Source organism: Drosophila mojavensis, unplaced genomic scaffold (assembly GCF_018153725.1).
Source record: "Drosophila mojavensis isolate 15081-1352.22 unplaced genomic scaffold, ASM1815372v1 contig_72, whole genome shotgun sequence".
Taxonomy (NCBI): domain Eukaryota; kingdom Metazoa; phylum Arthropoda; class Insecta; order Diptera; family Drosophilidae; genus Drosophila; species Drosophila mojavensis.
Window position 1 is genome coordinate 3,611,497 of NW_025318897.1, and position 14,945 is coordinate 3,626,441.

The following is a 14,945-nucleotide window of genomic DNA, read 5'->3' on the forward strand; positions in this document are numbered from 1 at the left end:
CTTTTTCTTTTCAAACCGTTTGCCAAGCTCCTACAAAATATTTGCGTTTTCGTTATTATTTGTGGGAAGGGTATGAAAGCGTTGGTGCTCATTAGAGCTGGAGAACCATCGATAGAGACGGTACTCGATGGTTTTTCCAACGATGGTTCAAACCATCGATACTATCGATGGTTCCATCGAAAATTTTGGCAGTATTTCACCAGAATACGCAACGACGAGGTGAAGTGCACGATTTGCTTCAAAACTCTTAAATCATCAGGAAACACCTCAAACATGCATAAGCATATAAAGAGCCACCCCGAAGTGAGGTAAGTAAATATTGTCATAAATATATATGTATTTAAATTTATAAAATTATGTTATGCTCCATATATTTTAGTGCAAAAGAAACTGAAAAAAAAAATCAACTTTTACAAGAGATCTTGATCTAATAAGTTCAAGTCATAAAACTGAGCCGCATAAGTATATGTATTTTGAGACCACTAGAGAATTTTACCGATGGTGAATACCCTGAAGAACCAGATTAATAATGTGGATGTAGATGCGGACGACGGTGGTATGGCAGTCATACATGCCGTAAGGAAGGAAATAATTAAACAATTGGAACGCCGATTCGGATCCATCGAAGAAAACCACCTAATTGCGATAGTTTATTTACTGGATCCAAGATTCAAAAATAGCCCTTTTAAAGCTTGTACGAAAGCAATTAATTTGCTAAGAAAATTTATATTATCCAGCCCTAATTCTCTCTCCAGTGAGAATGAGAGTGATACTTCTATAGACTCAGCAAACAATCTTTGGAGTGATTATAAGAAGTGGACGCACGCAGGGAAGCAGACCAAAAAAACAAGATCTACAATGAACGATGACGAAGTAGGTCGCTACCTATCTACCCATGTTTTACCACTTTCCATCGACCCTTTAAAACAATGGGGTGAAAGTAGTTTATCCCAAACTATACTACTTAGCTCAAAAGTATTTGGGAATTCCCGAGACGTCCGTGCCCTCTGAGCGCCTTTTCTCCAAAGCTGGAAGTACCATAACCAAAACTCGCAGCCGACTGTCACCCAAAAGGCTTGACAAAATTCTTTTTTTAGGCGATTGTGCAGAGGAGGAAAGGAATATATAACTTAACATAATTTCATTGTACTATGTAATAATTGAAAATTTACTTGTAACTTTTACTTTTTAATTAAAAAAACATGAAATATATCCTAGATTTAATAAACATTTCATCCAAATATAAATACCCGATACCTTGCAACATCGATGCTTTTGATTTGATATTTTTATAAGTACGATGCTTTTCTTTTGATGCTTCTTATGAGTACATGATCGATACTTTGCATTCGATATCGTGTCCCTAGTCGTAGGCTTGCTCCATGGCGTGCAGAAGGCTTCAAGGTGTGCACTCTTACTATGCTCGTCACTAGCTCGCCGGATTGTCGGGGTTCTTCTTCACCTATTCTGCACTATTGCACCCTAACACACTTTAGCTATTTTGAGCTTCAGAATCTATATTTCGAAAGTGTTGTATTAAATCAATGCGGCGACACGCAATATTAATATGGTAAACTTAACCACGAACTTAACTCACAGAGAGACAATAGGTGTTGGTCGTCCCTCGTCTCTACCCACCCTATCATGACAATACTGTAATTAAGTTGTATCGTCCCAATTCAAATCCTTAAAGAACTATGTCACATCTTACGCGATCCTGGCATGGATAGTCGACAAAGAAAACTTAAGAATCCATATTCATTTCCGACTGCTCGACTAGGAGATACCCTGAACCCTCTAAGCTGATATTCTACTCATTCTGCATACACAAGCATGTATAATCATAGTCAGCAGAGGGCGTGCTGACTGTGCAGTAAGCAGCGACTGCGCTGTATGTGTACACTCCAAAGCACAAGTCACTAGTACTTGAAATACGTTTTTTATAAATTGGGGGCGAAGGGGGCGTATCGATCAATTGTATATACACAGTAAATCTGAAATCTCTAGGTTTAAAAGAGTTCAAATTAGGCTGAAAAAACAAAGTCGGTTTTTTTGAGAATTCTCGATAAAAAAGTTATCGGATGAGTTATCGAAAAAATAAGATAAACTTGTATTGCCTATGGTATACACGAGTATGCATGCCAAATTCTCTCTAGCTCTTATATCTTCTGAGATCGGCTTGCTTATACGGACGGACAGACGGACAGGGATATATATATAATATATTAGAGAGCTGCATGGCCGCACTCATAACCTAGCAAAATAGAGTGCACTCGAATTGAGACTGAGTGACTTGATTGAGTTTGAGATCGCATGCACTCAATATCTCTTGTCTCCAACCCTTTAGTAAAAACAAAGAGAATAAATAAGACGTAAGGAGCAATACAACAGTTAACCAAAGAATTTTTGCGTCGAGGCACTCGAGTTTTTGAATGCATATATCTTCGTATCAACACTTCGTATTTGCTCGGCTCTGTCGCTTGAGGTTCGAGCAGTGAAAAAATCTCACCCCAAGATTAGTGCGCTTCGAGCGTTCAAGCGTAAAGCACGCATTTCAATAAGAAGCCTGATTGTGCGCTTATTTTTTCTTAATCTGTCTCTTTCTATGCCCTTTCCATTTAGAGGGTATATCAAGCTCTTGAAAGGGGTTGGCCATGCTCATGCAAAATGTTAGCGTTTTCATGACATTATCTTATGTATCTACTAATCCTGACAACTTAAATAAAATGATTCCAAATTTTAATATTAATTAAACATATACAAACATATCTATATTGTATAACAAAATGACATTGCCTTTCGTTTGCTCGTTATTTGTGGGGAGGGTATGAAAACGTTGTTACGCATAAAGAATATTTCTTCGCTACCAAATTGTAACGGTAAATTTGCCGTCGGTCGGCTATTTGGTCTGCACCTACACAATTCCATTCGGGTTTTTAAAATTTTTTTTTCTCTCTGCAAACTGCGACGCGACTCATATACTCATCGAAGCACTTCATATACTCGGGCTCAAGACATGTATTCTTTGTCGCTCAATACAATATTGTGCGCAGTGTTGCCGTTTTTCCCCGACAAAAAATAGCTGAATCAGGACAAAAAATAAGCAAAAACAAGTAAGAAAGCTCTAGTCGAGACTGCTCGACTACGAGATACCCTGAACCCTCTAATTTGATATACTAATCACTCTGCACTTCTTTTCGGCATACATACATACACACGCACGTATTAGAACGCGCTCTGCTAACTCCGCAGTAAGCAGTGACTGCGCTTGGGGTGCGCTGCAGTGTGGGCAACATTATAAGAATTTATTTGTTGAATAATTTAATTTCTGGACGTACAATCTTAATGAAACTTTCAGAGCGTAATTATATGGTGAAAATGTTTGTACATTCCAAAGCACACGTCTCTAGTACTTGAAATACGCCTTTTACAAAGGTGATGGTGAGGGGGTGGATATAAGGGTGGGGGGTAAATTACAACGAAAATCGAAATTATATAAAATATATATAAGTCTACATTTAAAACTTGCAAGCTCTAGCTCTAAAGGTGTAGGAGATATAATTAAATAACTAGCTTTCGATAAGGTTTTTAATCGATAATAAAATATCGGGAGAGGTTATCGATATAAAAAGAAAAACTTGATATGCGCGTGATACACACGGACCTAGGAAACAAATTTCTCTAACTCTTATATCTTCTGAGATCGACGCGTTCATACATACGGACGGACGGACGGACAGACAAACGGACAGGGCCAAATCGACTCAGCTCGTCGCCCTGATCAAGAATATATATACTTTGTGGGGTCTGCCACGCCTCCTTCTGCCTGTTACATACATTTCAACAAAACCATTATACCCTGATTTCCCATTTTCAATGGGTTCAGGGTATAGCAAGTAAGAAAGCTCTAGTCGAGACTGCTCGACTACGAGATCCCCTGAGCCCTTGGAGCAATAGATATTTCAATAATTTTTCGCGTCTTTCAGCTTACACAAGAAACACGCACACACACACACACACACACACACACACACACACACGCACGTACGCACACACAGGCATACATACACACACACGCATACAGACACAAACGCATACACACACTCACATACACACACACATACACAAACACATACACACACATACAAAAACACATACACACACAAGCACCCACGCATAAACACGCATGGGTTGCAGTGTGCGCTTACTATGAGAACATAATTGTTTAATAACTTTTATGGACGTACGATCTTCATGAAACTTTCAGATTATGATTATAACATGAATATGCATGTAATTGCCAAAGCACAAGTCTCTAGTATTTGAAATACGCTTTTTACAAAAGTGAGGGTGAGGGGGTGAATTTAGAGGTGGGGGTACATTTTAACAAAAACCGAAATTGTATAAATTGCATATACGCATACATTAAAAATTTGGAGACTCTAGCAATAAAGGTGTAGAAGATATAATTTTATAACTAGTTTTCGATAAGGTTTTTATCGATAAAAAAAGATCGGGATGAGTTATCTATTTTTAATGATAAACTTGATATGCGCGCTTACGGACATTTAAAAAAAAAATTTGAGGTCTCTAGCTCTTATATCTTCTGAAATCGACGCGTTCATACATACGGACAGACGGACAGACGGACAGAGCCAAATCAACTCAGCTCGTCGCCCTGATCAAGAATATATATACTTTGTGGGGTCTGCCACGCCTCCTTCTCCCTGTTACATACATTTCAACAAAACCATTATACCCTGGTTTCCCATTGAAAATGGGTTCAGGGTATAAAAATGAAAACACGTGTAGACATTAATGTAATATATTGCACGAAATAGCCATGCAAAAGTTTGCGTGCAAAACAAAAATTGATTGAAGCAAGTAATTTGCATGCAATATTTGCATTGGTGTGAACATTTGTGCAAACTTTTGCTGCAAATTATTTTGAACTTGCTGCAAATTGTTTGCATCGTGTGTACCTAGCTTAAGTCATAAACGATCGCACTCACATACTCATACAAGTTTCGTTTTGGCCTCGGTGCCACACATCTCAGTACGTTTACGATTTTTTTGGTACTCATGCAGCCCTCTATAATATATATATACATTATAGGGTCTGCAATGATTCCTTCTGCCTTTTACATACTTTTCACAAAACCATTATACCCTGATTTTCCATTTTCAAGGGGTTCGAAGGGGTAAAAACTACTCGAACAGTGAAAAGACCACCCCATTCTAAGACAGGGGCGTGATGGGGATATAGTAAGGTTTTCTTATCAATACCATCCTATACTTATGTGCTAATAACTTTTCTTACATTCTATTTATATTCAGTTACAATATTTCTTATTATCTACAAAATTTAATTTTAACTCTAGTGTTACATTTTCCTTTTTCGTTATAAATTTATAATTCTTTTATATTTGTTTTACTTCATTTTCTTTGTCTTTGTATAATTTGTATACTCATTTACGAAAGTGAATTATTATACTCATTCACGAAAGTGAATTAGTTACAATAGTTGCAATATCCGTGTTGCTGTCCGTCCGTCCGACTTGAAATTTGGAACACATAATCGTGAATATCATAATAATGCAATTCCCGATATACCAGAAATCATATTAGTTGAAGAGCTAGAAAGCTGAAATTTGGAATGTAAATCCGCGTCGACCACCCAAGATCACGAGCTATGGCGGATATATTTACGCCCATTGGCGCAAAAGTTTATATATCCTAAAGTATAAAAGCTAGAGCTTCAAATTTGGATAGTTAAGTTACTAGTAACTTCCTCAATCGATGATTCAAAAATAATATTTTTACGCCTCTTTAGGGGCGTGGCATATCGAAAAATACACTGTAATTTCCATTTTTGAGCGTAAGCATTCAAATTTTGTAGTTAGGGTACCGTTAGCTCGATCACTGACCAAAAATGAGGTGTCTACGCCCAGTAGTGGCGTGGCAAATAGGGGAAACCTGCACTTTATACAGTATTAGAGCTAAACTTAGCTAAATTGCTTATGGGGTGTGAATGAGTATTACGCAGTCGGTAACGTCCGACTGCAACGTTCATACTTGTTTTGTTTTATTTTATTTTTTTTTTAGAGAGCTTTATACTTTTTCCATATTTTTTTATTTAATTACTTTTGTATGAGTATATTTTAGTTCGATTTTAGAGAGCTTTATACCTTTTTATATTTTCAAATTTAATTACTTACACAGCGTGTTAATTGGTTTTATAAAAATATCTGCATACCGTTGTACTCCTGGGCCCAAGATGGCGATGGCATGCTGATTTTAGCTGCTGGGGTTTAATATTATGAATATATGTAAATATAAAGGTCTCTTAATCTAATTATTTCTTTGTTTTAATATTTTTTTTTTTTTTTTTTGTTCTATGGAAACTTGTTCAGATGACGTTGTTCTGCCTTATGGTGGTGGTTGTTTTAAAGATTTCAATTTCTTTATTTTTGGCTGTTGTGGTTATAGTCTCTCCTTTGGCCGTTAATGGAATCTTATGCCATAATATGCCGTTAAGAGTGAGCTCAGTGTTGGTGAGGGTGTCTTATCGTCGTGATAGGTCTTCTGTGAAAATCAGGTCGCTGCGTGCAAATTGACCGCACGAGTCAAATAAAAAACAAGTAAGAAAGCTCTAGTCGAGACTACTCGACTACGAGATCCCCTGAACCCTTGGAGTAATAGCTATTTCAATAATTTTTCGCGTCTTTCAGCTTACACAAGAAACACGCACACACACACACACACACACACACGCACGCACGCACGCACGCACACACAGGCATACATACACACACATACATACACACACACGTACGTTTTCGTGGAGTGCGGTCGATGTTATTGTGATCCAGTGTCTAGTGCGCAACAAAAAACCCGGCATGATGCCATTAAAATTGGAAAATCATCGATAGCTATTGCATTATACAATTTTGATTTTGATATATATATATATATATCCATACATTGGATACCGGCTTCAAGCTAACAGCAGATCAGCACGATTTTCCTATGCTTGTGCACACACTCATCGTCTATTCTATGCGTACAGACAGAAGCGCGCCTTTTCTCACATTCTTAGAATTTCGATTGATTTCTGTATATATGTAAGTCTGCACGCATAGCATCAAGCATTCCTGCCTTATACACGCGCTCATTTGTATGTGTGTATGCATGCACACATAAATGCGTACTCTAGCATATTCTAAGAATCTCGTTGCGATTGATTTGTCTTTGCATTTTTTTTGAATTTCCAGCCGCTGGATTTTCTTTGCTATGTGGCGTCATAAGAATAATGTGATTTCGTTTTAACTACTGTTGCTCGAAACGACGCGGTGGTGCTGTAGGCTGAAGAGCCGGCGATCTTTATTTTAGATATTTTGACATGAACATGCTATTCGGTTTGGGTGCGAATTCAAATCCCGCGGAAAACTCGTTTTTATACTCATTCACGAAAGTGAATCAGTATATTGGTTTTGTGCAATGTCCGTCTTGCTGTCCGTCCGTCTGTCCGTCCGTCCGTCTGTCCGTCTGTCCGTCTGTCCGTATGAACGCAATCTATTTCGGCTCTATTGAAGCTAGAGACTTGAAATTTGGAACACATACTCGTGTATATCTCCGATTTATAAAGTGTTAAAATTTTCCCGATCCGCCCACTAGGGGCGTGGCAAATCGGAAAATGCATTTTCCGATATACCAGAAATCATGTTTGTTGAAGAGCTAGAAAGCTGAAATTTTGTATGTAGGTCCGCGTTGACCACCCAAGATCACGAGCTATGGCGGATATATCTACGCCCATTGGGGGATAAAACTGTATCTCCTAAAGTTGTAAACCTAGAATGCTGAAATTTTGCACGTCAGCTAATGGTATAATTCTATAAAGTCGGATGATAAATTACAAGTCTACGCCCATTGGGGGCGTGGCAAATCGGACCTGAAGATATAGTGATTTTTTAAATTCTCCTATATTTTGGACACTATTGATGGCAGAGACCTCAAATTTTGTATATATACTCGGACTGATCACCCAAGACCAAAAAGTTTTGTCGGATATATGTCCGCCCACAGGGGGCGTGGCAAACCGCAAAAGTTTATATCTCCTAAAGTATAATAGCTAGAAGCCTCCTCTATCGATTCCCCAAAAATAATTTTTACGCCTCTTTAGGGGCGTGGCATATCGAAAAATACCCTGTAATTTTCACATTTTTTGAGGGTAAGCATTCAAAATTTGCAGTTAGGGTACCGTTATCTCTTTCTAAAAACTGACCAAAAATGAGGTGTCTACGCCCAGTTGGGGCGTGGCAAATCGGAAAAACCTGTATATTCTACAGTATTAGAGCGAAACTTAACTACTAAATTGTTGATGGGATGTGAATGAGTATTCCGCAGTCGGTAACGCCCGACTGCAACGTTCTTACTTGTTGTAAATTGCAAATTTGCTATTTTAGCTTCTTTTATATTTTTTTAAATTCAAAAAAAAGTTTCCTTCCGTGCTATCAATGCCTATTAAGCCTATTTATGTGTACAAATACATAAATAGATGGCTGACGCATATAAATGCCGCGATTCGAGCACTATAAATGCCAATTGCCACGCCCCTAGTGGCCGTAGACTCTTCATTTTTGGCCAGTTCTCTGAACGAGCTACCGGTAACCTAAATGCAAAATTTCAATTATTACGCTCAACAAATGTGAAAATTACAGGGTATTTTTCGATATGCCACGCCCCTAAAGAGGCTTAAAAATTATTTTTGGGGCATCGATAGAGGAGGCTACCGGCTTAACTATCCAAATTTGAAGCTTCTAGCTATTATACTTTAGAAGATATAAAGTTTTGCGGTTTGCCACGCCCCCTATAGGCGAACATATATCTACCAAAGCTCGTTGGACGTGGGTGGTCAACTCGCGTATATATACCAAATTTCAGGTTTCTAGCATCAATAGTGCCTAAAATATAGCAGAATTCGAAAAATCAGTATATCTTCAGGTCCGATTTGCCAATCCCCTAGTGGGCGTAGATATACAATTTTTTCCATCTATCTTCAAAGAATTAAAATATCAGCTTACATGCAAAATTTCAGCATTCTAGGTTTATAACTTTAGGAGATACAGTTTCATCCGATTTGCCACGACCCTAATGGGCGGAGATATATCCGCCATAGCTTGTGATCTTAGGTGGTTGGCGCGGACCTTCATATCAAATTTTAGCTTTCTAGCTTTTCAACAAACATGATTTCTGGTATATCGGAAAATGCATTTTCCGATTTGCCACGCCCCTAGTGGGCGGATCGAGAAAATTTTAACACTTTATAAGTCGGAGATATACACGAGTATGTGTTCCAAATTTCAAGTCTCTAGCTTCAATAGCGCCGAAATAGATTGCGTTCATACGGACAGACGGACGGACGGACAGACGGACAGCAAGACGGACATTGCAGAAAACCAATATACTCATTTCACTTTCGTGAGTATGAGTATAAAAATCAGGTGCATTCACTCTAACTGCTGTTAGTAGTGCTGGAAATTGCAGCGGACAATCAGCTGCTCACTAACTTTGCTGAGTTGCTAAGTCTTAGCAATGACAGCAACCTAAAATCTGGAGTGAAGACGCAGTTACTAAAAGTAGTGCATACTTACGGGTTCTTGCTGTAGTTAAGCTGAGTTTAAGATACTGCGGTCTGTAAGCTCAAATTATATTAGTAGCCATTGCCCACTACAGGCTTCACGTCTTTGTAGTCGGAGCAAAAAACGGATGCCAGGATGGAGGACGAGCTGCACGCTTTCGCGCGTCGTTCCTCGTTGCAGCGATCACCGCAGAAACAACAGAGGGCGCTGCCGCAGCCGTCAACCTTTAATCAGTCCCCAGTGGCTGAGTGCCAGGCACCCAACTCACTAAAAGAAGCGTTAGCCCAAATAGGAGTTACGCTAGAGGGCTTGACTGCCTTATTGGGGGTTCAGCGGTATATTAATGCCTTAATGAGAGAGGAGCTGGCTAGGCTGGTTAATCTTCATAAGACGGCCGAAAAGCTCTGCAACCGACCGGCTAAAAACTGCGAGGTGCAGACCATGCCGCTCCAGAAAGTAGTGGAGAAAGCGAGCACTAGTGTGATCACAGGTAGCAATACGCCCAAGCGGTCGAGGGAAGTTGCCACCGATCAGAGGAAAACACCCTCAAAAAAGCCGAGGCCCAATAAAGGCGCAGCGAACCCAAAAAAGCCAATGGCTCTACGGGCTACAGCTGAAAGTTCAAATCAGGCAGGTCGACAGACAAACCCGAACAGCTGGACAGTCGTTAAAGGACGCAAGCCCATGCAAAAACGACCCAGAAGTTACGCCATCGCGATTTCAGGAGTGGGTGGTTGCAGCTATGCGGACATGCTTCGTGTAGTCAAGACCGACCCAAATCTAAAGCATCTGAGCGGCGACGTTCAAGGCATTAGGAAGACAGCTAAGGGGGACCTTTTGTTGCAACTGAGCAGAAAGCCGGAGCATAGTGCTGAGGCCCTTCATGAAGCTGGCAAGGCCTTGGGTGACCGAGCGGTAGTTAAAACACTTACCGAATCGGCTCAAATTGAGATTGAGTTAGCGAGCAAAGAGGAAATCTTGGAGTCAATTAGGGCAGAGTTGAAGGATAGCTCACTCCCCATTGAGGCTATCAAGTATCATCGACCGGCTTTTGGTGGACAGCGAAGAGCTACAGTTGCTCTTCCAATTGGAAAAGCTAAAACTCTGCTCGAGCTGTCCAAAATCAGAATTGGATGGGTTGTATGCCGTATCCGCGCCGTGGATCAGCCTAAACGTAGTTTCAAGTGCCTTGATTACGGTCATATGGCAGCAAACTGCGGCAGCGACTGTGATCTAAAAGGCGCTTGTTTCAGGTGTGGAGAGATGGGTCACAGTGCAAAAGCATGCACTAAGCCACCAAAATGTAGCCTCTGCATCCGGAAAGGTGAAAAGCAGACGGACCACTCAGCAGGCAGCTTCAAGTGCCCATCCTACCGCGAGGCTGCTCGTAAAATGAAATGTTAAGGATCCTTCAGCTTAACTTAAATCATTGTGTTGCTGCCCAAGATCTTCTAGAGCAGACCATAAGGGAAAAATTTATAGACGTAGCATTTCTCAGCGAGCCTCACCACTGTAGAACCAGCTGCCCTAGGACATGGGCAACAGATGCTAATGGCAAAGCGGTGTTGTGGGCATGTGGCAACACAACGAATGTTCTTTCGAATGTTAAGTCATTTAATGGGTTCGTACGTGGCCAATACGGAAGCCTATGGCTCTACAGCTGCTACCTGGCCCCCAGCATGCAGCTCAGTGATGCGCTTGACGAGCTTGCCGAGGCTGCTAGGGGTCGGAAGGCCATTATAGCAGGAGATTTTAACTCATGGGCGTTAGAATGGGGTAGCCACACAACAAATGCCAGAGGCCGTATCTTACTGGAGATTTTCGCGACACTAGATGTTGCACTGCTCAACACTGGTCACGAGTTCACGTTCAGTCGGCCTGGATACGGATCTGTAATTGACATTACTTTTGTCACTTCATCCCTCGTTCGGGGAGTAACATGGAGCCACTGCGATATCTATACGGGCAGCGATCATACGGTACTTTTGTTCACAATAGGTGAGCCACCTGCCAGGGCGCCAACCGTGTGGAGGGAATATGACTCTTGGGGCAGAGCATACAAGATAGTAGCTCCAAAATTATACACAGGTAAACAGGTGCAGCCTACGGATCGCTTGGAGCTTAAATCGATTGTGGAAACGCTCTTCCCAGAAAGATTAAGCTCCATTCATGCTCCTGAGTCCGAGTCTGCTGATCAGGGCTCAACGAGCACTCAAATTGTTCTAGTTACAGACGAAGAAATCTTAGTAGCTCTCAGAGGTCTTAGATCTAACACAGCTCCAGGGCCGGACGGGATCCCGAAGCTAGCCCTCGCCTTGCACCCTAGTACGTTTGCCGAATTATACGAATGTTTAATTCAGGAGATGTTCCCTGCAAAATGGAAAACCCAGAACTTGGTATTGCTAGCCAAGGCTGGGAAACCACCAGAGGAGCCATCTTCGTATAGACTAATCTGTCTCTTAGACACCATGGGAAAGGTGTTTGAGAAACTGATTGGCTCTAGACTGGAGGCTTCTATTGCTAGCGCCGGAGGCCTGTCACCTAACCAATTTGGTTTCCGGAAGGCTCGGTCAACAACAGATGCGCTAGAAAAAGTTGCTGGCCGGGCAACTTCCGCCATCCAAGGCACCAGATGGAGGCACGGACGAAGCAATACTCATCATCATCATCATCATCATCACCTGGATCATCATCATCGCGACCCTGGATGTAAAGAATGCCTTTAACACAGCTAGTTGGGATATGATACTGGATGCGCTATCACAATGTAATATCCCTAAATATCTAAAAGAGATAATAAAGAGTTACTTCAGAGGAAGAACACTGGTATAACAGCAAGAGCGACGGCAGCGCCGAGCTACAGCCGGGGCATTTGCGTCTCCTACAGACTGAGCGCAATCAGAGTCTGCGGCGCTCGTCATAGCCGGCATGGTGCCTCTGGAGGACTTAGTCGCCGAAGCCGTGAAACGGAATGCACACGAGCCTCTACGACGCATCGATATCAGAACGAACAGCATTGCACGATGGCAAAGAAGGTGGAGCAGCTCAACTAAAGGGCGGTGGACACATATGTACTCTCATCCCGGAGCTTCAGTCATGAGTAAACCGCAAATACGGCGAGGTTAATTTTTATCTTTCACAGACTTCTTCGGAACATGGGTGCTTTCGGCGCTACTTAAAGCGCTTTGGCCACGAAGAAACCGACGAATGCTCTTGGTGCGGACGAGGTCTGGTGGAAGACGCCAACCACGTCTTATTCGAATGTGGACGCTTCCTAGACGACAGGCGTTGTCTGGAAGAAGCAGTGGGCCGCTCCCTTAGAGCGCAAACATCGTGTGCTACCCTTAGCCACCTAAACACATATTGTATTATATAAGTAAATTGTTAATAAACGAATAAAAAACAAGTAAGAAGACTCTAGTCGAGACTGCTCGACTAGGAGATACCCTGAACCCTCTAATCTGATATTCTAATAACTCTGCACTTCTTTTCGGTACACATACATACACACGCACGTATTAGAACGCGATCTGCTAACTGCGCAGTAAGCAGCGACTGCGCTAGGGCTGCGCTGCAGTGTGGGCAACATTATAAGAATTTATTTGTTGAATAATTTCATTTCTAGACGTACAATCGTAATAAAACTTCAGAACATAATCATAATGCTAAAATATATGTACATTCCAAAGCACAAGTCTCTAGTACTTGAAATACGTCTTTTACAAAGGTAAGGGTGAGGGGGTGGATATAAGGGTGGGGGGTAAATTTCCAAAAAAATCGAAATTATATAAAATACATATAAGTCTACATATAAAGTTTGCAAGCTCTAGTTCTAAAGGTATAGAAGATATAATTAAATAACTAGCTTTCGATAAGGTTTTTAATCGATAATAAAATATCGGGAGTAGTTATCGATATATATAGAAAAACTCGATATGCGCGTGATATACACGGACCTAGGAAAAAAAATTTCAAGTCTCTAGCTCTTATATCTTCTGAGATCAACGCGTTCATACATACGGACGGGCGGACGGACGGACGACTCAGCTCGTCGCCCTGATCAAGAATATATAAACTTTGTGGGGTCTGCCACGCCTCCTTCTGCCTGTTACATACATTTCAACAAAACCATTATACCCTGATTTCCCATTGAAAATGATTTCAGGGTATAAAAAAAACTACAAACAAAATAAGAAAGTTAAATACCAATCAACAATAGACAGAATCATCAGCACTGCCACAGCCTTCGATATTCCACACAAACATTATCCCAGAAACCCAATAATACATACCCCACCGTGGCACCTAAGCACTATATTAACAGATTCCTCTCTCAGAAAGTATCAAAAAACCTCAATTCCTCCTCTCATATACAACAAATTATTTAAAAGAATCCTTGACGACAACAAAAAATACAAAACCATATTTACAGACGGCTCCCAAATAAACAAAACCACATCTTACGCCATAACCAACGAACACTACATAATAAAATCAGGCCTAATAACTTTTTACTCAACAGTTTTTTCAGCGGAAATCATCGCGATCACAGAAGCCCTTAATATTTTTAAAAACAAGCCCGGCAAATATGCCATATACACCGACTCCCTCTCAACCATAGACGCAATAGAAAACATCAACAATTCATTCTATTACCCATCCTTCATCCGAAACATCTTCACCAAATACCAGCCAAAATTCAAAATCATCTGGATCCCCGGCCTTGTAGGCATTAAGGGTAACGAGTTAGCCGACCTCGCTGCGAAAGATGCAACCGTTCTTCCGGTCATCCTAACCCCAAATCATAACATCCAAGACATAAACAAATATTTAAAAAACTCCCTCAAAACACTTACACTGAACACAATACACAACACATCAAACTGGTATCAAATTCTTGACCCTCAGAAATACATAGCCCCAAAAAACACGCCAAGATCTCAACAAATTATAATCACAAGACTTAGACTCGGCCACACCAACATCACCCACCAACATTACCTCGACCCAACATTAAATTCAGCATGTCCATTCTGCAATAATACAGAAATAACATTACGCCATATACTACAAGAATTTATTTATTTATTTCTTAAAGCTTGAACCCATTCAACTCATATCCCAACGAACACCAAATAATGTAAATATTATCCTTAAGTTTCTCACCCAAACAAAAATTGTGAACAAAATATAATCACAACAATAGAGTCGAAAGCCCCAGCAGCCAGCACTCTATAATTTAAGTTAGCTATATAATTTTACATTGTTAGTTAACTGTACATAATAATAATAATAAAAATACTT

The 14,945-nt window shown here is 40.7% G+C and overlaps 1 protein-coding gene and 1 long non-coding RNA gene across 10 annotated transcripts in view; one reads left to right on the forward strand and one right to left on the reverse strand.

Annotated features, from left to right (window-relative positions):
• Positions 1–14,945, reverse strand: part of LOC26527594 (zwei Ig domain protein zig-8) — a 269,104-nt gene that overhangs the window by 79,308 nt on the left and 174,851 nt on the right. The window contains exon 7 of one of the 9 annotated variants that reach the window (XM_044009371.1): positions 6,219–6,304. The exons of 7 other annotated variants lie outside the window; for them this stretch is intronic. In XM_044009371.1, the coding sequence (XP_043865306.1) occupies positions 6,227–6,304 (78 nt within the window). In that variant the 3' untranslated portion in view covers positions 6,219–6,226. The remainder of the gene's footprint in view (positions 1–6,218; positions 6,305–14,945) is intronic. One more of the 9 variants, XM_044009372.1, reaches the window with a different exon arrangement.
• On the forward strand, positions 196–1,212 carry LOC122757406. The gene is made up of 2 exons (XR_006357438.1): positions 196–308; positions 380–1,212. It is a non-coding gene; the product is annotated as an uncharacterized LOC122757406 (long non-coding RNA).